This window comes from Aulostomus chinensis, chromosome 22 (genome assembly GCF_037954235.1).
Source record: "Aulostomus chinensis isolate RoL2024-O1b breed Wild chromosome 22, RoL_Achi_v1.0, whole genome shotgun sequence".
Lineage (NCBI taxonomy): Eukaryota > Metazoa > Chordata > Actinopteri > Syngnathiformes > Aulostomidae > Aulostomus > Aulostomus chinensis.
This window is the reverse complement of record NC_141341.1, coordinates 2,706,626-2,731,070: the sequence shown is the minus strand read 5'-3', so window position 1 is coordinate 2,731,070 and position 24,445 is coordinate 2,706,626. Positions and strand designations below refer to the sequence as shown.

The 24,445-nt window shown below is 43.1% G+C and overlaps 1 protein-coding gene across 5 annotated transcripts; it reads right to left on the bottom strand.

Moving 5' to 3' along the window:
• Positions 1-409: 409 nt before the first annotated feature.
• rxrba (retinoid x receptor, beta a) lies at positions 410-18,870 on the bottom strand. 5 transcript variants are annotated; one of them, XM_086193412.1, is made up of 13 exons: positions 18,724-18,870; positions 17,781-17,927; positions 15,678-15,910; positions 15,253-15,406; positions 14,950-15,129; positions 11,497-11,517; positions 9,707-9,867; positions 9,323-9,452; positions 8,589-8,721; positions 6,427-6,462; positions 3,294-3,385; positions 3,106-3,211; positions 410-2,832 (listed from the first exon to the last, which is right to left on the bottom strand). In XM_086193412.1, exons 2-13 carry the CDS (start codon positions 17,794-17,796, stop codon positions 2,685-2,687), a joined length of 1,410 nt encoding a protein of 469 aa, XP_086049538.1. In that variant the 5' UTR covers positions 17,797-17,927; positions 18,724-18,870; the 3' UTR covers positions 410-2,684. The 5 variants fall into 5 exon arrangements, with proteins under 5 accessions (XP_086049538.1, XP_086049539.1, XP_086049541.1 ...); XM_086193413.1 differs by lacking the exon at positions 18,724-18,870 and adding an exon at positions 18,116-18,154; XM_086193415.1 differs by lacking the exon at positions 6,427-6,462 and having other exon boundaries at positions 18,724-18,869.
• Positions 18,871-24,445: the final 5,575 nt, after the last annotated feature.

The window sequence follows — 24,445 nt, the reverse complement described above, 5'->3', positions numbered from 1 at the left end:
ATTAAATTTATTTTTTTAGAGCCACGTTGGACCAGTGTGAACAGGCCTTCGTTTCTGCGTGACTCCTGTGTGATATCTTTTTTCTCTTCTTCTATTATTTACATCTACTGTACAAAAGTCGCAAGCACTGAGCCAATACACACTGAATAAAGTTTCAAAGCAGCAGGTAGTAAGTGTAGGATTTCCACTCTACAGAACCAAGGAAGTTCATTATTGCATTATAGTAGCACAGCACACAAAAAGTGCTTTGGAAATTCAAACACTGGTGCTTTGTTTTAGTCATTTCCACAGCCGGTGGATCTAAGAGTGGAGGGCTGAATACATTTTGACGATGAGCTCATTGCGATACTGAACGACAACTGGGAGAAAACACACACTGCATCATCGCTGCTGTATGGTTCTTTCAGCAGTTTGTTTGTTTTTTTCACATTTCACATCTGTTTTTTTCGTGTTGTAATTAAAAGCTTTTCACACCACATTTGACGAAGCGGATTGAGAGCAGCATCCGCCGCTTTATTAGGAACACCTAGCTAAAACTAATGCAGCCCAATACCACTGACCTGCTGGTACAGGGTTCCTCCAGGTACCTCTGGGTCAAGTCTATGACGTTTTTTTCTTAAAACCACTTTGAGAGAAATTTAATGACAAATTCCAACCTCCAACTGCTTTACAGACAAATGATCTCTTTAGCATTTCTCACAACAGCCGCTGTACCTTTTTTATGCGCTGCCATTGTTAAACTGCTGTGTGCAACCTGCTGCTAGCAGGCTATTCACGGTCATCGTGTGTTTTCATGCTCTTGATATGGGAGTCCAAAGCCCTAAAGCCCATCCTGCCCAGCTTGAAAGGTTTTTGGCACTGGGCGTGGAGGTCACTGCCAGGAATAACTCACCAAGTATTTTTGCCTCTTTATGATTAAAATGTTATTTCTAAGGTGACCAGAACACCAACTTGACAATCACAAGGTATGAGAGACTTTCTCTCCAGACATGTTGAGACATCTGAAAAATAATTTTTGGTCTTAATAAAATACTACAAAAGTGCAAGAAGCTGTAGGACCTTTGTAAATTGAATTCAATATGGGAAGGTTTTATTTTTTTGTATTTTGGACTGCGTGTTCAGATTCTGATTCATTCTTCTTAAAAGGTGTCAGTGGATGGATTTCTCTCAGGACAGATTTCACGGCAGGGCTGTTCTCCGATAGACTGCATTAGTTGTAGCTCAGCACGCCTAAGGGTTCATTTCTCAGATAGTTTCTCCAAGCAGTTGCCCACAAAACGTAAGCTACAGGCTGACCAGTTCTACATCGAACTGCTGAAAGCTCACAAAGTCCCTTCCATCAACTGTGGGCAATGAGGAGTTGATACACAGCAGATTTCTGGATTCAAGAGCAACCTGTCAAGAAAAGCAGCTGGACTGGCTCAAATACATTTTGCCAGGTAAAATGTTAAAACATTCAAATCTGATTATCATCTGTACCGGAATTTGATTATTTATGCCTGATCCATTACAAATCTCATCTGACTTGACGAATGCAATAATGAGAAAACCCTACACGTAGTACCTTAAGGTCATTTTAGATGTCTGAGGAAAGATGGTCATTTCAAGGAAACGTGAACATTTACGCAGTTACAACTCACAAAAGTGCATAAATGACCACCAGCAAAAGGAAGATTTGGGGGAACGAGAGTTAAAATAGAAGCAAATAATATTTTGCATGAAGCTGTACTTCCTCAAGCCTCAAGCTGTTCAAAATGCCAACCAACTGCCCAAGTAGAGGAAGAGATAAAACCAAAACAAAAAATTCAAGTCATTCTTCTTGTCTTACAAAGCCCACTGTGCGCATCAGGGTGGGAAGGTCAAAGTTTGTCTTTTCAACAAAGTGCTCCCAACCCCTTTTTCCTGGATTTCAATGCCTTGGAAAAAGCTCTCATTTCATGAGTACAGTACTTCAAGATAGAAACTCAGTCAAGTTTCAGCATGAATATTCAAAAAAGCTTAAAATATTTTAGGATTGAATGAAGTCATCGGGAGGGTGCGTCTGCCTGTCCATTTTTAAAGACACCTCCTGACCTTTAAGAAATACATTTGTTAGATGGTTGACAGTTGATTGAAATGCTACGCACTTGATTTTTAAGCTAAAACCATACATGAATAACTAACCAGCTAGTGATGAGTATAATATACAGAGGTGCAGTTAGCAGTGTAACCAAGTAAAACAGGAAGTATACCAGTTATGCAGAAGCAAAAACCCACTCTGAGATGAAGATGTGAAAATGAGGACTAATTCAAAATTAAGACATTTACTGTATATTTGTGATAAAAGGGGATAAACTCCTTGAGTTTCAACCCACATGGTGGGAAACTGAATGCGGGAGAATGTGTTTCTTAGCATATTGTTGATTCCGAACCATGTCACCTCTGTCTTGTTATTTTGTGTGTCCATTCCTTTATGAAAGTTAAAATCTGCATGTAAGAGTGTGGGAGAGGAGAATTAGCCGGGGACAGGAAACATGTTCGTGTGAGTTTAGGTGCGTGTATTAAGTGTGAGAGCCGGCACATTGGAACCAGCAGGTGCTGCGGTTAAGTGAAGCCCAACGACAAGCGCCAACAACCCAACGCAGGGGCGGCATGTAGGTCATCCTGGTGTGCATCAGATCCTGGCCGGACCAAACCTGGCTCTTCTAGGTGAGCTGGTGAGGCGCCTCCAGCATCTCCATCAGGAAAGTGTCGATGGGTGTGTCACCAATCAGTTTAAAGAAGAACAGGTGCTCCAGGCACTTTAAGCCAATGGAGCGTAGTGCTGGGAGCCGGAGGAGGAGCTTTGCAAACCTGGAGGGGAAGGATGAGATGTGAACTAGGTAGGGGTTTGACGTTTTTCACATCTCCAGTATGAACATGGAATCATAAACTTCAACAAGAATGAGAGGATATGCAGAGCGAGACAACGTCGTGCACGAGGCAGTCGTGTTTTCCTGGATATCTGAGAGAAGAACTGAGCCGTACCACGTGTTGTAGCAGGTGACATGCAGGATGAAAACAGGTTTTAAGTCAACGACAGAAGCAAATGCTCAAACTTCGTACTGCACGTGTGCTGAGGCATACCTTCCCTGCTGGTCAGGGTATTTCTGTTTGCAGTAGGTCTCAAGAGATGCATAAACCCTTTCTCTCAGGAGCTCCACCTCACTGGGGTTGGACAAACCCTTGGCATCTTCAGACGAAAATAAAGGAAATTAAAATGGGAGAATCCTATTCTTCCAAAGACAATTTACATGTTCTGCTTTTCTGGATACCTGGATTGAAGAGGATAATAGCTCGAAGGCAGCCCAGCTCAGTCTTATCCATTTGCATGTCTCTCATCTTGCTCACAAGCTCTGTCAAAACTCTGCAGGTAGAGGAGGAAGAGAGGGAGAGGAAGAAGAGAGGGACAAGAAGAGGAGAGGGAGAGGAAGAGGAGAGGGAGAAGGGTGGGAAGGAGAAATTGAACATCACCAAATTAGATAAGAAGGGAAGGAGCTGAGAGACAAATGGCAGACCAAGAAAAACAACAACAAAAAATAGGAAAAGGGCATAGAAGAGAGTCAGAACAACGGGACAAAACTCCACAATCGAAAAGCTCATTGGCTACGTTTACATGGCCAGCAATATTCTCACAATGACCCTGATAGGACAACACACTGAAGAAGACGCTGCCATGTAAACAGGATTTTCAAAACTCAATCCAAATAAGGTCAGTGTAAGCAATTAAGATGTGGATTCTGATCTCGGTCGTTATCTTTCCATTGTGCTGAAGACACGTACACACTTTAGTGGTACGATGAAGTTGTGCTGGTGTTCTTGCATCATTTTTATGATACATAACAGAACGACTTCAGGTCCAAATCCAAAATGAAAATACTCAACTCTCCTCTGCAGTATCTAAAAAGGATTATGAATGGAATATTCTATAAGGAACTCATGTAATCAAAATATTTCCTTCGATAATACAGGGTCAGTGGTCGGATTATTGAACGTGGCCTATGACTTCACGTCCGAAGTAGTTGGAACACGGCTGAAGCGCTGCATCTGCAGGAAAAAAGACTGATTAAAAACTGGTCAGGGTGGCAACTCGCTGCAACCAAATGATTCAAGTTCATCCACTAATTCAGGGGCTGCTTCTCTCCCTTACATTTACAGCCGGTGGTGACAGCAAGCTGCTCTACGTGTCTGGCGAAAATTCAACTCTACTGTGGCTGAGGAATTAAAAAGGTTCATTCCCGGTAAAGCTACAAACGTCTTTGCAGGAAGTCCAAGCTTATTGCTGTCAGATGTCCAAGAGCAACAAATATTTTAATTTTGACCACAAGGATGATGCTGATCATGTCTAAATAAGGATTAGGGTAACAGCCCATAAACCAGCGACACTGGAGGGCCAATCTGTTGATTTTGTTTTAAACAAAAAGCTAATCAATGCCTACGTTTTCCACAATCAATTGGTTTTTCTGTTGAATTTTGTGTGAGCAAACACACACCTGGGAAAAGACTGACAGTTTGCTTGACACTGAAGAGACACACGCTTGCACTCAGACATATTTGAGCCCACATAGTTGCTGTACTGCTGTATTCACTCTTGTGTAAAGTGAATTCTTCACCTCACTCTGTCCTCAATGCGTCTTGGGTGCATTTATACCTGTATTTTCATACGGTCGCGCGCGCTATCCCCTTGCAATCCTGCCCTCAACCTCTCGAAGGGTCTTAACAGCTGTCAATATTCTGAATATTTCAAGAGGGTTTTGGCATGTTCCCTCGTCACCTAAGATGGACTTAAAAAAACAACAACAACAACAGTTTTCTGATGTTTGAAAGTCAAAACAATTTCCCAATTAGAAAATAAAACAATAAACAGATTCATGACAAAAATGGATGATGAACGATGGATTTGCTTCTCCATCCCAGGCTTTTAATATTGTGGAATGATTATATTCAACAAACCTACAAAACAATGCACTGACAAATAAATAATTGTTAGAATTACACCTATCTGAGGAGCGAGAGACGTCAACACTCGTGAAAAAGAAGCATCCCTTATCATAGTGGAAAAATCCTTGAGCTCAGCAGTGACTGCCTACTTCCTGCCGTAGTTCTGGAAGATAAATTTTCTGTTTAATTCCTCCATTAACATAACCAGTTTTAAGTCAAGAAACAAAGTACTCAGCAAGCAGATGAATCATGACCACGCCATATTTGATGTGATGTAAAAACATATCAAGTGGAAGGTTTATCCTGAGAGTTCAGGGACTACTCACCCCACGAGGCACTGCAACGAGTATTTCAAACCCCACTTCGTTCAAACTTAGCACACTTTATCACTACCTGACCATTTTTGATGTTGCTAGCTGTTGTCAGTTAGCATCTAATAAATAAAATAGTTAACATTTTCTCACCACAAACCGAAGTCAAGTTTCTGCAGCCACATTTCTATCAAACGGAGCAGGAAAGCATGAAACTCAAAATGGCCATTGGTGACAAGTTCATTCAACATCTCCATGGTAACAGGGCGCTCCTCCAATCAGAGATGCTGGTGATATACTTTTGTATTGTGGGCAGTGTGCTAATTCTCTGTGATAAGATTTTAGACATTATTCAGGACACACAAGGGGTCCATAGCTCAATAAATTAAAGACCAAGAAAAGGGGTACAATGAAGAGAAACAGAAATACACAGTTAGGAAAAGTTCCAGTGTTCAGATACACGCCAAAGGGCCAATGGTTCCACAGTCTTGAGGTAAAACCTGACCGCATTCATAGGAGGGTTTGTTCCTGTTGCAATTGTGCAGTTAGCCGACTCAGACGGCCTGAGGTGGCAAGTAAAGGAATTTTTCATGAAACACGGTGGACCGAAGGAACTTGAGGCTTCTCCAGGAGTGGAATTCACAACCTGCTCGCTCAGGGTGAGTCGACTTCGGATGGTTACGACATTATGACTGATACCAGTGGAGAACATGAATGGGATTTTTTTTTATTTTCCTGAACCCAAGCGGCAAGCTCTTAAGCTCCATTAGAAATAGTGTCCGTACTGGAGATGTACAACAGAGCTACGTGTCTCAATTAATACCATCAGAAAACGCCAGAACAAAGATTCCGATTGGCTCTTCACAGCCAGGCAAGGCTCAACGACCATTTGGTTTGGCCAGAGTCATGGCAACGGGCAAAAGATGAAAAGTATTCTGCAGGCAACTGGACCAGCTTATTTAGAACTCTAAACCTGAATTCAGACTCAATGAAACCACACCCCTAGAGTTCGCCAAGTGATCCCTCATTTGATTCTCAGTAGACGTTCAGAATTTTGTCTGGCTTCTGCAAATCTTTGAACATCATTTCTGTGTTAGTTTCCATGTTGGTTCAAAGAGGAGGGGTTCAAGAAAAGTGTGTGTAGTGGCGTAATTACCTGTCAAATATGGCCCCAACCTCAGCATTGTGCGCCCTGTGTATTCAATCACAATGTGTTATTACAATTTCATTGCACAGTTACATTATTATTGAAGTATTCTGTGTTTTTAGCCTTCCAGCTGAACAGAATGTTAATCCTCACATGTGATTTGTCATGGTGAAAATCTGTGGTGTTCCTGGTGTATTTCAAAGAGTAAAACTCTCTGCGCAGGCTACAGGCTTCATGTTACTCCTGCACCCAAATTCAGGCTTTGCCTCATGTGAACTCAAAGAAACATTTGACCTGTTATATATCATCAGAATCTGTAATATAAAATGTAGTCCTAAATTCACAAGATGAATCATGTGACCCAAGTACATTAACAGTATGAAAACATTTGTATTCATAAAACTTGTCCAAAAAAAAGGGAAATCAAGAGACTAAAATAAATAAATTCCTTGAAAAGTTGTTACGTATAAAAATGCAACAAATTGACACAGTTTCACACAGCAAATCACAAAAGAAAACACCACATTTCACAAAAAGGAGAAAGAGAGTGCCTTCTACCTTCGTCATTCTGAGTGACCACATCTCAAACGCCTGACGTTTTGACACACAAAAGCAGGAACACCACAGGTTTAGTCAACACGAGTGCATGGGTGTGGTTAATTCTGTGCCTCCTCTCATGATCATGGTAAATGTACATGGAGTTTATTTGCTGTAGTAGATGTGAAACGTGGAATATCTCGTTCTTTGCAGCGCCGTAGTCAAACCAGCAGCCCCTGAAATTTGTGCGCGCCCATTTTTACCTTAATTTCTTAGCCAAAATGACAACAGCTCCTCCAAACGATTTCAAACTCAGAAATGCACTTCCTTACACCCTCAGCAACACATCAGCTAAGTTTGAGGAAGTTTGACGAGCAGTTGTCTAGAGAAGAAGAGAATACGAATGTCTGTGCGCATATAGATCCTGTCCTTCCTGTCCAGGTTTTCAAACGTGTGTATCCTGGCACAACGCAAGACGTTTTGCAGAAGTTATGCGTCCTCGGGCGGTCAAATGCTGTTGTCTAAAATAAATTCCTTTTTGCATTGTGAAATGCTGTTTTTGTTTTTTGTTTTGTTTTGTGAAATGTTGTATTTTCTCCTTTGCTCAATGATTTGATACCACCTATTCAGAGGTCACTCAAGGTGTTAGGGGTGTGAGGTTTCATTATTAACATTCAGCAGAAGCTTCGAACAGATGCCAAGCTGAAACAGAAGCCTGCTGCCAGAAGAAAGCACTGCAATACAAAAACAACAAAAAAAACCTATACACAAACTTGACAATTTATTAACAACACGAAAGTACAAAGCTCTTGATTTTGAGATGGAATTTCAAAATAATCATTCTGTGGTCAGGAGAAAATGAAACGGGATCACCACAACCTTTATCCATGGCCCTTCAGCGCTAGACTGGACATCATTTAGAATGTTCCAAATCATTTAGGGAGAAATTTCTGATGGATTTTCACAAGATCGTGGTTGTGCGCATAGGGCAGCCATGACTGCATGATTAAAAGCTGCCATAGCTGCCTTGCCACTGAGTGCGTTTGTGTGCGCTCATGCTTGTCTAGAGTTGGATTAGTCACCAGCCTCCCCAGCATGCGTCGTCACCCTACAGGCAGGTCTAAAGAAGCAACGTGTCTCAGCCAATCACAGCCAACACAGAACACAGCAACTGCAGCCGGCCAGCAGTGAGGACACAGTTTCCTACATTCTTACCCTGATCACTAATCCAGCTAAACATGAACAATGTGCGCGTTTAGATCAAAGAAAACAGAGTGTGAAACAATCAGAGACACGGAAATGAGCGTGGATGAAGACGATCTGCTTCACTTTGAGAGCTGATGTTGGTTTAGTCTGTGGATTCAAGAGAGAATTAGGGAACTTATGTGGCTTTTGGGGGTATTTCAGGCTAAGAGTAGGCTGTTCATCTTCTATTCTGAGATCCTGCACAGTTTAAAAGTAGAGCAGAAAAAAGTCTCTGAAGAAGCACTTAAATCACTCATTGGTCAAACTATCCAGTGATTTTTTTATTTTTTTATTTATTTTAAATGGCATGTGTCCTTCCAGATGGGTCTCAGACTCAACCTTCAGAATACTGGGGAATTACGGTTCAATGGCATGCATCTGTGTGTTACCTGTCAAAGATGGCTCCAACACCTGCACTGTGAGCACTGTTCCTGTGGACATGAAGGCCCGTGGCCAGTAAAATCCCGTCCTTCACTGAGATAGAGCGGTGGGAGAATGACGCAATCAGGAGCTCATTCCAGCCTGTTGAAGAGTCTGGGTCTTAATATTTGGTTGTTTTTTCATTTTCAAAATGCAATATTCAAATAATATACTGCTTTAGTTTAAACAGCGGGGTTGTTAACCAAGGACAGCACATGGTTCTGGATAGTTGGACGGGAGGGACAAGTTCCTCTGAGGACAACCGGCACTCAGCGACAACCACCTCAAATATAAAGAGCTGTTGTGGCAAAACCAGGAACAAAGCGTAGGTGGTGTGGCCAGATGTAAACCCTTGCAGCCATGTTTGCTGGTGCAGTGGAGCAGACAGCCCCAACTGTAGCTGGAATACTGTAATTTGATACAGTTCATTTATGTGATACATTCCTCTTTTATTCTTAAATAAGGTAGTGAATTTACAAGGACAGAAGTTTAGGCTTAAAGTGAACTTAAGCCTTGACATATTACAAACTTAAGATGAACTTCATTGATCCAAAAAACGGGAATTTCATACATTTCAGCAGCGCCTAAGTAAAATTATGAAAAGGGGCAATAATGAATAGAGTGAGTCAAAATAGAAGAAAATATTAAAGAAGAAAATATAAAATATTTTAGTTATATTAGTTCAGTCATACCACCCACCCACCTGCACGGAGCAAGATAACCTGGTCGTCCAGAGGCAGCTCAGAGAAGTGAGGGATCCTCTTGGCCCATTCCACCAGGGTGAAGAGCTGCTTGTCTGCTGCCTGACAGATGTTTGTGACAGGATCGTTGGGCTGCAGAGAGGTGAGGTGGAGGATTTCATCACAAATCTTCATCACAAAACACATTATTACTGCATTGCAGCCCGCGATCCAAATGCAAAGACCACCCGTGTAGAAGAGACGCAAAATGTTAAGATCTCTGCATGAATATAAACCCTCAATACATAACTGGGGGAAAAAATGGAGTCACATATTCAAAGTGATCGCATTTGATCAAAATTCACATGTCAATCTTGATTGGTTCGAGGTGACCTGCCACCACTCACAGAGCTGCCGCCTGAGCTTCCGTCGGCATGAAGCTCCGTCTTCTGTTCTACTGCCATCTCAGCCTCCAGAATCTTTTCCACGGGCATCTCCTCGTTCACCGCGCTGGTCGACTCCACCTCACCGTCCCGCTCCTTGTTTCTCTGACGCTCCTCTTGAACAGCTGCAGGACAGGGGAATCGGGCGGGCAGAGGGGAGAAACAAAAAATGAAGGACAAAAAAAAAAAAGAGGAGGAAGAAATACAAAGAGCAGGCAGGCAGGAGAGAATATGAATAAGAGAGGGGGATAAAAAGTGAAGTAGGAAACAGAAGGATGGCCAGTGAACATAGGAGGCGATTAAAGACAGCAACCACCAAGCAGAAAAAGAACAACGAAAAGCAGCATCACACAGTATTGACATGGGAGTGAGCAGGAGGATGTGTCAACACACAAAAGAATGACGGATAAAAGCGAGGGGGGGAGCAGAATTGGAGTTGTGTGGAATGTGGTAAAAATGAGCATTGGTGCGGGAGACGATTGGCAGACGAAGACGAAGCAGCAAAATGAAAAGAAATGGAGGAAAAATGTGCAACAACGTTGGGAAGGGATGTGATCAACTCATAATAACTTGCAAGTCTTTCACACTGTCTTTCATTCTTCTGTCAGCATCAAAGTCAAGGCAGCATGGACCAAATGTACCAAACACAACATGAAATTATTCTGATCCAACTGGCTTTTGAATTACATGTGACACTGGTGTGAAGGGGAAAAAAGGCCTTTTCGCTCGGGTTTTTAAACTGAGGATGTCGGGGTCCTCCAACATGTCATTTTTACCTGCTCACTCGCCTACAGCTATACAACTGGATTCATTCACATTTTACTGGTGTAGTTTTTATGATGTTTATGGAATTCCTCTGATTAGTGCAGGGAACTGACAGAAGTCAGATTGTTTTAGCGCATATAAATGCAAAGAATGGAGCTCAGTGCGATTACGCTGCAATTCCTGCAGACTGAGATGTTTTTTCATCAGCAGTCCTTGAGTCACACAGAGGGGAACTGGACCATGACATGCACGTCATGAAAAGAATACTCTATACTCAGTAGTCAGTTCATTGTAGTCATTTAACATCAGATTTCTACTCTCAACAGATCTCAGCACACACACTCTGAGGTCATGTGACATCCCATTAGAAAAAACAACAACAACAAAAAGATCCTTCAATCTAAGGGTCAAGCCAACATGGACTGGTTGTCGGCGTCCAGATATGCAGCGGTGCTGTACCAGCCTACAGCGTGACCAACATCCTTAGAACATTCTGTCAACGTTATCATCATTACAGCGGGGTTGCAGTTACTCTCTTTCATCTATTTCGGACCATCAGTTTGAAGTTAATGCACTATTCAATTTGTCTTCGATTCTGCGCGGGTCACAGAGTCACTATTTGATACAGAAAAAGGTTGGTTCTAATTTTGGCTTCTTTCTGGTGGAAATCTTACGCAGCCCTGATTGGCTTGTAAATCAAGGGTGGGAGATCAAACATGTGTTCCCTCTATGTGTCCTTAAATAGGTGAAGGTCTCTGGGCAGAAGCAGGGCTGCTCTGACTGAGCACCTGGGTGGGACCAAAGTACAACAGCCAGACTAAAAAGTACTCTGCAAACTTTGCCTTCATCCATTAAGGCCAAACACGTGGTCCACCTGGCACGAAAACCTTTGATATTAGCTCCTCCTCTTCCTCACTGACATGCATGTAATCTCTGCCTCTCGCTCACTCAGACACAGACACACACCCCTCCCTCCCTCTTCTCCTTACATCTGTCGTTCATCTTGGCCACTACAGAAGGAGGGAGGGGGGGAGAGAGAGAACGAGAGGAAACAAAAAAAGGAAGAGAGGGGAAAGGGGGTTAGTGTTTACAAGGCTCACCCACCCCCATCTCCCTCTCTACCTCTCTTTACTCGTTCTGTCCATCCCCTAATTTTCTCAAGGCTCAATAGCACAGAAAGCACACAGACAAACATTAACAACTAGGGATGCACGATACTGGGCTTTTTTGCTGATGTCCAACATGCTGATATTGAACAACTTCTTTGGCCAATAACTGATATTTGATGTCAACATTATCTACATAAATGTATATATAAATGTGTTTACATACTGAAAAACACATGTTAACATCGTCATTGTTAATACTTGTTTTTCTTTATTTACAGGACATATGGAAAAGCCCACGAATTCAATATTTACCACGTTGTTCCCTCATCATGAATAACAGATGATGAGCAGAGAAGAAGAGACCAGCACAGCACTGGGCTGACATAAACAAAGGCCAGAGGACCGACACCGGGTTAGTCGAGAATGACCGATACCTTCCGACGCTGATGATGTGCCGATGAAATCGTGCATCCCTACTTACTGCTATTCACAGAAGGGTTTACTCAAGAACCAAGGGTTAAAACTTAATCTCTAGCCGAGCCCTGAGTCTGGCTGCACCCTGCACCATAAAATGATCACATGACCTCAGCCGCTGTACAGGCAGAAGGCTAATGAGTGAGTCTACACTATAATGTTTTTTAAAGAGAAAAAAAAAATACAGATCACAATCGATTTTTTTTTCTATTTGATTTCCAATGAAGACCAGAGATGCTTTACATTGTTAACACAGACTTAAGAACTGTCTGGAAAGAACGACAATTTAAACGTGATTAAAAATGCGATAAACAATTTCAATTCAGCTATTAATTGCAATTGAGAAAACGGATTGTTTCCCAGCCCCAAGCTGACCACGTCCCAGGAGGAATGTCACATGGTGTCTGTCTCGCTCAACTCCAAAACGTGTACTTTATTCTTAAGTTTAACTTGAATCTGGGCTTGGTAGAACTGCTGATAGCCCTTAAAAGTATCAAGTTTGGAGGCCACCAAATAAAAAAATAAAAAAATGTATCTCACAAAAACTGGGTTTAAGTCAAACCATGATAAATCTAGTATCATAACATTCAGGAACTCAAGCGGGGTCTCAGAAAAGCAGAGAGCAGAGCATGTGATGATGAATGGTGACAGGAGCCAGATATGCTCGGCATCATCGCTACAGTAATCCTGAATTGTTTAGGTACCAAGTTTCATTGAAAAAAATAGGACAGTTTAACACCACAAAGGGATTTTCAAGTGGAAATACTTTCAATAATCACTTGGAAGTATTTGCATCCTGCAGGGCCGATATACTGGTTCATTTCCTGTGAATTTACCAGTAGCTGATGTTCATCTAGCCTGGTTTACGAGCCCAACCTCGCAGGTTTAAGCTTGCAGTCCGCATTCTCTGCTGCTTCTGCTTTTCGCACGGTGCCTTTTGAAAGTCCTCCTCGCTACGTTTTGCCATGAACAAACTCAGGGTGAGCATGTAGCCTCACCTACGTTCTGAAAGCAGCCAGGGCTTGGCACCGTCCGTAATGATTATGAATTGCTGACAGTAACACAACCAAGCCAGAGAGTTTTTCTACTATGGCAGAATGACGACAGGTTGAGCCGGACGTTTGTGCTGTGACGTCTCGGTGACATGAAAGGACATCTGGCTACAGCAGACTAATAGCAACTGGGGATACGCGGTTTAACAGTTCCACAGTTTAAAAACATCACGGTATCAAAACCACTAAGATTTGCCGTCAAACCTCCACCAAAGTATCAGCTGCTTCCCGGAGAGCAAGTGCCCCGGGCCGCCTGCAGAGCGTACGTGGTCCCTCTCTTTTCTAGAGCAACCAGCAGTATCGCTGACTGTCCTGTGTTGTCAGCAGCATTTAACAAATCAACACTGATACCATAGTTATTTGTGTGCAGTGTCCAACCGGTTCTTCAGAAGCCAATCGGTAATTAAAAATGATCGACCAATTAGATGAATCGCTTGCATTGATAAACAATGTTGACTAACGTTCCAAATGAATGGCGCTGTAATGCTGTTTAAAACTTAATTTTGTTCAACGGCCAAAAGTCTTTTTTTTTAAAGCCAGAAACAGCCAAACAACACATACAGGTTTAGGATACCGTGATACTGTGGAACCGTGTTTTTTTTTTCCAAGGTTACTATTAACAGTACCGGCACATCCCTGACAGCAACCACATACAATCCCCTGGTAATCAGTACGTGGACGTAACTGTACCTGAATCACCGATGTACACGATCATTAAGGGCCTAAAATGTGCTGGGCTTTCTCATCATTTAAAATGTTTCAATAACCAGCGTTTTCCAGTATGGGGAAAAATTCGGATCCTCAAACACCGATCGAAGGGTCTTTGTACGAGGAGTCCTCTGATGACCGATCATGAGAAGTCCAGCACTGAAATGTAAATTCTGGATGAGGCCATTCCAAAGCAAGAATGTCTGTTTTTAGTATCTAGCGACATCATTAAGTTTTCTCAACTTTTAATTTTATGTCAGTAAATTCAAACACTAGTATCTCTATAAGCACCGGCACTTTAGAAGAGCACACGTGCCACACGTGAAGACTCATTTCTTCCAGCTCCTTGAATGCAGAAATTACCTCATTTGCCTTGTTCAGTTTTACCAGAGTACGAGTCTGTTTTTTTATCCCTTAAGAGACCAAATTTGGAGCATGTGGTGCAAAATGAGAGTGATGCTGCCCAGCTGAATCATCGTCTGGTCTATCCATGACAGAGACGTGATAGCCTCTCGGCTGCAAATAAATAACCCTCTTCCCAATTTATACGTCAGCTTAAAGCGTCGTAATTGACCTTCGACCCAGTCATTTCAAAGATGCTGCAAAAAAAAAAAGAATAAAAGATCATATCTTGTCCACCTGATACTGTGCTATGTTCACTGACATCTTGTGGCTGTCACTGGGTCATGAATATTCAACGAACCTCAGTCAAGGGCATCTGCACTTAATCTATATTCTTGAAAACATTTTATTCAACAGTTTCAATAATCTACAGCACATAAAGTTGTCCTTGACTAAGCTCAACCTGACTTTGATGACGCACAGGAACAAAGTTGGCTCAGTTGAACAATCTCCATGACGACTGAGTAAACTCCATCCACTGCTTAATGCCACAAAACTTTGAGAACTTTGTGTTGGCGCAGAGAGACTGCAGGAAGCCCTTTCGGTTCCTCAAATATTCAAAGAGCCTTCCTAGAGCCGCTCCGTTGAATCATGCCTGTGATCGTCAGCGAGGTGTCACAACCTCCTCTATTTTATGAGTCATGAGCAGAAGAGGTCAAAAGATGAGGAGATTTGATGAGATTATGTGCCAACTCACCTTCTCTCTTCATGCCCATGGCCAGGCACTTCTGGTAGCGGCAGTACTGGCAACGGTTCCTCTGACGCTTGTCCACCATGCAGTCTTTATTGTCCCGACAGGTGTACGTCAGGTCTTTACGCACTGTCCGCTTGAAGAAGCCTTTACAGCCCTCGCAGCTGTAGACACCGTAGTGTTTACCTGGTGAGGAGAAGGGGGAGGGAGGCTCAAGTTAGACAGCAGCTCTCGCCAACTTTTAAAGCTAACTGGAAAGCTCTAATTCACAGGAAGAGAAAGTAGAAGGTGTGTTGAAGGTGTAGTCACCAGAGGATCTGTCGCCACAGATGGAACAAAGGCGTTTCTGAGACAACATTGGCCCTGGGCTGTGGGCCGACAGCTGCTTCAAGCCCAACGGAGGTTTCACATCATCAGAGCTGCTCACGGCGTGAAGTCCCGACATGGACACAGTTGAGTTGATCTGAGTGAAGGACAGAGGAGTAAATCAACATAAGGACGACATGATGGGTTTTCTTATGCATTTTGTGATTCTTCTTCCACAGCAGACAGAGACCTCTACTCAGACTTCATGAACATAGGAATCAGAGGCCAACTTCACCCTATAAACCTGGCACAGAGGCTGAAGATTTGAACTGCAATGAACTGGTCCTTACAGCTGGGAAATTTAAGCACTTTCTATGGACCTAAAGGGTGCAGGCACTCCGCATATTCAGAATCAAGTGCTTCCTTACCTGCGGACTACTAATGGGCCCGTAGCCCACTGATGGTGTGCCAGGGAGGCAGGGAGAGCCCAGCGAAGAGCTGATCACAGAGAAGGGGGAGCCGATACTACTGATGGGGCTGTTGACCCCAGCTGTGGTGATGGGAGGCAGGGAGGTCATGGAGGCTGCTGAGGGAACCAGCGGAGGGGAGCGCTGGCCTGATGGAGGGGAGGACACAGACGAACTGTCTGGGCTGCGAGAGTCTGACAAAAGACAGCCAGTCAGTGGAGACATAAATTATAGATGCATGACAACATGGTGCAAAAACACAAAACTAGAGTGTTCGTAGCTGGTCTCCATTAACTTTGAGCTAATATTAAGGGCGTGTTTCCACTGGCTCACTTCAGCTCATGTCAGGTCGGTTTGGCCCTGTGTCCACCGGCCCCAACACGGTACTAACCGTTACCAATTTTGGTCCCTGCTCTGCTGGGGTTCCAAGCAAGCCGAGCAGGGACTAAAATGTGAGATAAACACAGAGTGGGGCGCTGGTTGGGTAACTCACCCGCTTGCGTCGTCTACTTCCTATCATCCTGGCCTCGTGGAATCCTGGTCATGGCTCGGTGAAGTCTCTTTTTCTTTTCTTGGGGGTTCTGGTTCACCACTTGAAGCCTTGCCTGTCTGTCCTCCCTCACTTTTAGTTTAAGCAAAAACCACTGACCCAGCAGCAGGCGTCACGCCGCCTCCGTGTCCTCTTGCTGTTGTTGTGTTGCACACAAATCATGCCGGGAACTCTCGGCCGGTGAGTCCACCCACGCTGACGTGGTACCCAGTAGTCGTGGAAACGCACCCATACCAAGCCCACCCCACCTGACCTGAGCCGCAGTGAGCCGGTGGAAACGCGGCCTAAGTGACTGACTTTTCTATGACTTCTGGAGTCACCAAGCTCTCATTCAGAAAGTGAAAAACATCTTTGTAAGATTTTACAGTTTAACAACTGTGTTTCAAGCTGTCTGTGGTCGTTGGCACCTTCCAGTGGCGAGGAGCACAAACGCTGCCAGTATAATGAGACCTACTCGCAATGGGGTTTAACCAAACAACGTAATCCAGGTATGATTATGAGCTGTGTTTACCACATCTTAAATATAATAAACAAGAATGGCGTGTCAGTGATTACGAACAACTGAATAGCCATGTTGTCTTGACGGCAGCATCTAGTCAGACAACTGATAATAAATCCTGGATTAAAACAATCCTGTTTGCGGCGAAAATACACAGTTTTAGTTTTATTCAAAACTAAAGCGATTTAAACTTGTTCTCCTTTTTAACATTTAAAATTTAAATACCTGCTGAAACTGCAACAGTACACAGCAAACAGCAAGATTTGACTCCCGGTACCTGAAGTTAGGTGCACCTAAGACGTACATTTACTCCGTCCAAATGTGGCCCAAACAAGGAGTGAATGGGACAGTGTTTGGATAGGAGAAGTTACATATTAATGATACATGATCGAAATGATGGTAGATTTGGATATGTGGATTCAATTCTACCATTGGACGAAGCTACTTACAAAAAAAAAAAATCAGCACATCTGGTTTTTTGTACCATAAACTGTCACTTTTTTAAAAAAAATATGACCACAAACACAAAAAGGGGTCGTCCGTCTCCATCTGTGCTCTTACTTTTCCTGCATGTGCAATGTAAATGCGTGTCCTTTGACGTCTCCATCATGTGATGGTGTGAGGAGTGATCGTGTCATGATTGTTGCTGCCACCCAAATTTCTCCTGGAGGGCAAATAAAGTATCTATCTATCCTCGGCTTTGCTTCAGAGAAATCTGGTGAGATGAAACTTGGTTGGATGATTGAAGGCAAACTGTGCTTCGATCAGCTCTCACGTGGTTGTTTTTCTATAATGCAACATATTTTCCGCCCCACAAGTTTCGAGTCCACCTCTTTCACAAGCCTGACTTTACAGCAGTCATGAAATCAAAACATTTTTTTCAAAAAATCTGTGGCTTCTATTTACAGTTTTACCTGCAGTATTTGGGATGTACTGTTGCAGTGCTAGTAACAGCTTAAAAATATTAATAGAAAAACAACAACAAAACCAATTTAAATATGTGACGTTTCCTCACCTCTGCTGTCTCCCATGATGGTGGCTGGAGCACAGGGACCGACTGGCAGCTACACTCCAACGTGCTTCTGTGTTTCAGCCCGCTATCAAACTCTAGACCGCGGACTGAGGCCCGGGCCCGAGTTGTTTGGGGAAACCAAAAACGGCTCTGGAATTCCAACACAAGTCAGATCTTTGCATTAGTAAACAGTCACCGGTTTTGCATCATGAATGTCCGCCTGACAACGACGCTAAACGGCGGTGGATGTCACCCTGTCACACATGTGGACATCCGTCTGCCCGTCGAAGGAAATGAGTAATATTTGATGCATGTCAGGCATATTTCTGAAGGAGGACCTTAAAGAGCAGCCGGCTGTTCAGCTGATGTCAGTCTGGCTTGTCCTGATATAACCCAGGGCGAGGAGACTAGGTCATTTACTATTAGAAAATAAATAAATAAAAAACAGAGGAAGAACCACGCGGATTGATAAGACGCGGACATTGCGATCTTGCCTCAAAGTAGTGAGGAAATCGTCCAAATCCAGTATTTCGATGGAGCCCAGACAGATGGCAACAAATCATCGCTGTAGGAAGCTAGCGTTAGCAGCCACACAGCTCGGAGGCTCGCTAACGGATAACGCCTGTAAATACCGTCTGAGCTAACTGGTTAGCAGCCCAGCTTCGACACAGTGTAGGCTCATACGTGTTGTTTCAATGGATATGTAAAAAAAGGCGTGGCCTGTTTACTAATATTTTTTAACATAAAAATACAAACGCTGTTAAATTGGCAAAGAAGCTAAGCGCTAATTTAGCAAGTTAGCTCCCTAGCTAGCATGACTGCCTCGGAAGGCGGCGAGGGAACTGACCAGCTAAACAGCCGTTTCGCCTGTCTCACACTGCCCTTACCTTGCGACAGAGCAATGCAGCCAATGTATATTTAATGCAAACAGATGCGTGTTACTAACGTTTTAGCGGAGCAGCTCCTTCGTATGAAAAGATGTGGTGACTAGGCCCGTGTGTGTCTGTCTCTCCCCCCACTTTGCCTCGCAGTCAACCCTCCCTCCCCCTGCAAGGATGAAAACATGATGATGGTGGAGGATTTTGGCTTAGTACTCTGGTACTGTTGCACATTGGCCCCGAATCGCTGCGAAACCCCGCAGCCTGCATCCTCTTCGTGCGGGAGAAGGGTTGCATGGTCATGTTGCCTCACATGTCGCTGAGTAAAGGGAGACACATCCAGTGCATGAGGTCAAGAGGTCAAGACAAGTTCAGCTCAGCATGAGAGTTGGTGGAGAGGTTACTGGCGGACACTGGAGCCTCCCAGAGGAAATGTTGCTGTCTCTTCGGAAACACGTTCACCTCTAATGAAGAGTTTTCTTCAGTTTATGGAAAATTATAATGTAATGTTGCAGAGAAACACAAGAAAATTCACGACTTCTGCTCAGATATGATACAGTTCATGTAATTGGCGGTAGAAGGCTTCTTCAAATCACATCAGCGCAAGTATCAGAATCATTTAAAAAAAATGGACAAACCTTTAAATTTTCCATGCAAAGGAATGTATAAATGTCAATATTCATCAGTATGTTTGTACAGAGAAAAGGAGCAGTTACGTTTGTGACAAGGGGCAAACTGAAAATGAGAATAAATCTGGTATTTTAAGTAGAAATAAGTAAAAATATATAGATTGATTTTTCCACACGAGGTAGGCGGACACATCATTACGGGTACACCAGGTCATTCTGATGGGTCACAAGGTGATTGATTGACAGGAGAAAGAAGATGAAAATAACTAAACGGCATATATACAAACATGTCATGATGTCTGCCCAGTGATAGAAAGTAAATATGTACTATGTTTGCTTAGTATTGTTCTTAAGCTCAATTTTGGGCTACATGCACAGTACAGGAGTCTCCCCATGTTGTGGTTCTTTACACAAAATTTCAGTGATATGTTGTATTTTCTACTCTACATTATTTATCTGACAGCTTTAGTTATCAAATCAAACATTGATTTTTTTTTAAATGGACGGTGCAACAATATTTTGAAGCCAGACATGTCGCCATAGACTAAACCAGTGGATTCAGACTTTTTCGGCACTCATTTTGGACACCAACATGTTTTTAACAGCTCCAAAAAAAAGGGGGGGGGGGGAGTTCTTTTAGTTTCTGAAATTCTGAAATTTTTTCTATCCAGAAGTCACCAAAAACCAAACATTAGACTCCAAACACAGAAAACAGATTTGCCCATCAGAACGTTGCTGTCTTCTCTCAGTCTTGAGTCAGCAGCCCCTCACACGGACGCTGCAGACACTCTCGCCCTTGATCGTGTTGTTATATTGCATGTCATGATGTGTCTTTCTAAGAGACAAAACCAGCGCGCTTTGCTGCTGACACTACAAATAATTTCATGTGTGGTAAAGGTCAAGTGTGGGGAATCTAGTGCCATCTAGTGGTTAAATTTGAGGTGACAGCTCCTCACCGCCCCCTGTCGAGAATCTCAGGAGTTTAGTCGGGTCACTCACACGTTATACGCGCAACACGAACACTAGTTGGTGACCAGCAACAGCAACCACTTATTCAGAATACAGAAACTGTATTTATCTACACAGGGATGTGACTTTTTTTAGCTTTGCAACAAGTCCTAAAACTTAAGAAAGAGGAAATAATTGTTCAGGCGTGGAATATCTTCACCCTTCTTGTCGGGAAAAGAGGAGAGGAGGGGAGCCTTACCTGCATGCAGATCTGCTTTCTCTCTCATTTACCAACAATGGCTGGAAAAACCGCAGTGCTGCTGTTGCACGGACATCCCAAGACTTTCAGAGCCAGGAGCTAATTCGGCTCTGGTTTAATCACACGTAACAGATTAAATCCATGCAAGAAGCAACTACATCACAGTTAGTTTAGTTTAGATTAGTCAGGCTTTTGCATAGCTTTCTGCAAGCACAGAGCCTTTAAAATGCTAGTATTCTGAATGGAGTTTGGTATGGTGGGTTCACCTCTCATGACACCTCTCTCGATCTTCGTCACATTTGATGAATGTCTGTGGCTGTCGTCAACTCTTGGCCAGCCAGTTCTGCTCATCAGCTGGTGTAAAGCTGGTGATTTTTGTGTTGCTGTTGTTGTTGTTGTTGTTGTTGTTGTTGTTGTTGTTGTTGTTGTTGTTGTTGTTGCGTGAGTGAATTAGGCGTCAAACTAGGTTAGAGGAGAGAGCTGCAGCCCGAGCGAGAACAGAGCCCGCCTCTCTATGAGCGTGTGCAGAGAGGGCACCGCCCCAGCAGGTAACTCTTATCAAGAAACTCCAACAACTCTGATTAAAAAAAGGATCAAAATAGAAAGGTGCTAGTTTGTCCTTCCTGGGCTACTGTAGTACAAGTACAAAGTGCTTATTTAACCCCTTGAATTACACACTTAGCAATGTCATCCGTCCTCACAATTTAAAGTACCACCTATGCGTCTGTCGAGTTGCTGAGTCGGATATTTTCCCCGCCATGCTTTGCTACTCTCAAGAGGGATAAATTGGCGCTACTCCAAAGTCACAGAACCTCATTGTACTGGAAAAAACATACATTATTTTTGGTAAATGCCCAATTCGATCCAAAGTAAAACGGATATTTTTTTATTTTCTTATCTTCCACTATTTTTGTAGTCAAAACGTTTCAGTGGAAGTGCTTGCTGTATTCCGTTAGTCATCATAATTCAGAAAAAAACAACAACTTGGGTAAATGTGGGTCAAAATCAGGTGCAGTCTGATTTTTATCTGAAGCAGGCAGAAATTAAGCAAAATAAAACTGAGTGCACGTTCCTATTGTTCATTGTTGTCAGACATACAGATAGAAGGACTTGGAGAGCATTTTGTTTCCAGAGGGCTCTTCCAGAATACACATCATGTTTCATTTTCACCAGTAAGACAAAGACACAAACAATAAAACTGAAACTGGATTAAAAAGTTAATTTTTTTTATTGCATAAATGCATTCACATGTTCATGATTGTGCCCACAGTGTGACACAATATTACACAAACACACATCATCGTTATGGGAAGTGAAGCATGCGAACGTTTGAGGATACAATTTGAAACAACTTCTTTGTCAGGCTATAAGATATAAGTTGTTCAAAAATTATAAAATGACTAAACAAAGGGTAACAGGTTATAAAAATAATAGGGCAACATTCTGTAGACACCCACAAAAACAGAGTAACTGTCTACAGCTACTGAAGTAAGGTGAGTGGTAGATTCGTCTCAGTTCCACCACTCATGGACTCCAAATCTTTTTTTAACATGAGTCTTACATCTGAATACGTTTACATTTATACTTTGGAAATTGTACTTTAAAAAATATATATATATTTATATATTTATATTTATGCTCCTGTAATTCTCAGGTAACCTTACCTTACCTGATATTTCCTTCGAAATAAACATGTCACGTCATAGAGTAAATCTTTCCAGGGCCTCGTGCTTCACATCAGCAGGTACTTGGTATCATCCCTGATGGAGCAGGAGCAGGTAGGACTTTCTCATCCTGCAAAGTGTTGAGGAATTTTGCTTTAAGCCATTAAACAGATTTTTAAAAAAATGTAAAAATGAGAAATGTGTGCTGTAGTGTAGTTCATGGTTTAGTCATAACAACGCCTTGGTCATTTTGTCCGCCTGTTGAGGACAACCGTCGTCATGTGTTGCCATAAAATTGTTGGTTCAAGTGTTCAGTGGACATCGACATTTTTAGATCAACCCTGAGAACTGCATGCACTGAAATACTGAGCTGAGTCAACACGAAACATGTCACTGACCAGATAATGTGTGTGTGTCTGTATCTGTGTGTGTGTGTGTGTGTGAGAGAGAGAGAGAGAGAGAGAGTGTGAGAGAAAGAGAGAGAGAGCTGTGTGAGGGATTAGCCGCAGTGTGTGTCCACCAGTGATTAGCCTGGTCAGTGGGCCTGTTGTGCATTCACTCAGGCCATTAGCATATTAATGCTCCTCCGCTCTTGATCTCCCTCCCACCCTCTCTCTCTCTCTCCCTCTCTCTTTCTCTCTCTCTCCATACATATTTCCCATACTGAGTTGTCGCTTCCTGCTGCTTCAATCTATAAATCTCACCAATTTACGCCTCTCATGCTGTGAAGCAGTGGACCATCCCGCCACAAAATTTTCAGGGTACCTGATTTTTTGTTTTTTTTTTCCTCCTCCAAAAATGTCTATGTGTCCTCCGTCTATGTCTAATCTTTTCTGTCTTTTTGATCCTGCAAGGAAAAACATGGGAAAACACACACAAAAACAGGCAAATTAACAGGGGCAAACACATGGTGGCTGAACACACACACACACACACACACACACACACACACACACCTCATTCATTCTCCCTTTCTGTCACCGATGCCGCTTCCAGTGCAGATTTAGCGCAGCCCTCTAAATGCCGTAGCTGAAGTGCAAACCGGACACATTCAACTGTACTTAACGTGGTGAGAGCCATTCAGGCCTTTCTGCTCCCCAGGCAGACTCTAAAGCCCCCTCCCTTCCACTGGGACACCCCTGATCTGCAGAGAGAGGCCTGTGCGAGCATTTGGCTTTGCACCCGACTGGAGATTGGAAAGACGTTTTGGAAAATGTATCGCAAATTTGGTTATTTGTTGTTTTTCTTTCATGAATGCAAAAAAAAGAGAGGATATTTATCAATTTCATGACCAGTGAAATAACTGCTTGAAGTTTACCAGAAGAAGTTTACCATTATTCTTGCAACTTCTTTTCCCGTGTACGCTCTCTGCAGGACGACTCGGTAAACTTGCGCTAGTTGTGTAAAATGCCCAGTAAAGAATTTTCAATCTCTTTTCACCTCAGACGAACTGTAATTTTTTTGCCAGCCTGTCTCGGGAACTGCAACTGTCCTTCAAAAGAAATGTCCTCAGTACTGAACTCTAATGACTAAAAGACGCTACTTTTCATTTTCCATGAAAAGTGAGAGAGAGAGAGAGAGAGAGCTTTTGCCAGATTTTGAGACAAGCTGACCTCATAACCACTTCCTGAATATCCCTGTCTCTCTCATTCAAACAAACATGTCCTGTCCATGTTGGGTCATCCCTCGGTGATCTGCAGAGGTCAGGGGCGTGATGTCCATCCACAACTCCTGGTTTCACCAAGGCAGACGCAAGAATTGCGTTTGGACAATCAGCTCCGGACCTCCGTCCTTCTCTTCGACATCTGTGTGTTCACACCTGGAGGACTTGTGATTTAATGTTACCTTGCTTCAATTCAATAAAGAGTAAAAGGCAAGTTTCCGTACAATAATCACTTCCTGCACTTGTTTCATAATGGCGTTTGACCTCAGCTCGCCTCGGGTCAGCACGTATGGATGGACACGAAGGAAAAAGATGGGCAGAATAGGATGTGAGCGGGAAAGCAAATAAAAGGAAAGGAGGAAAAAAAGAGGGAGCTCTAACTCATGCTCTGTGTGGGTGACACCATGATGAACGAAGGGGTCACCACCCGGGGGCTGGCCTGTGCAAAAGAAGCTTCGACGTGACCTCGTACAAAAGAAGAAGTGGGTCCCACAGATCAAAGAAGACAAAAGCCTGAGATGATAACTCAGCGCAGCAGTGGAGCAGATTATCATCAGACACATGAGTAGCAATGGTAGTAAATTTAACCGAGGCAGGTGGGTGGGTGTGGAGGGGCAGTGGGGTGGC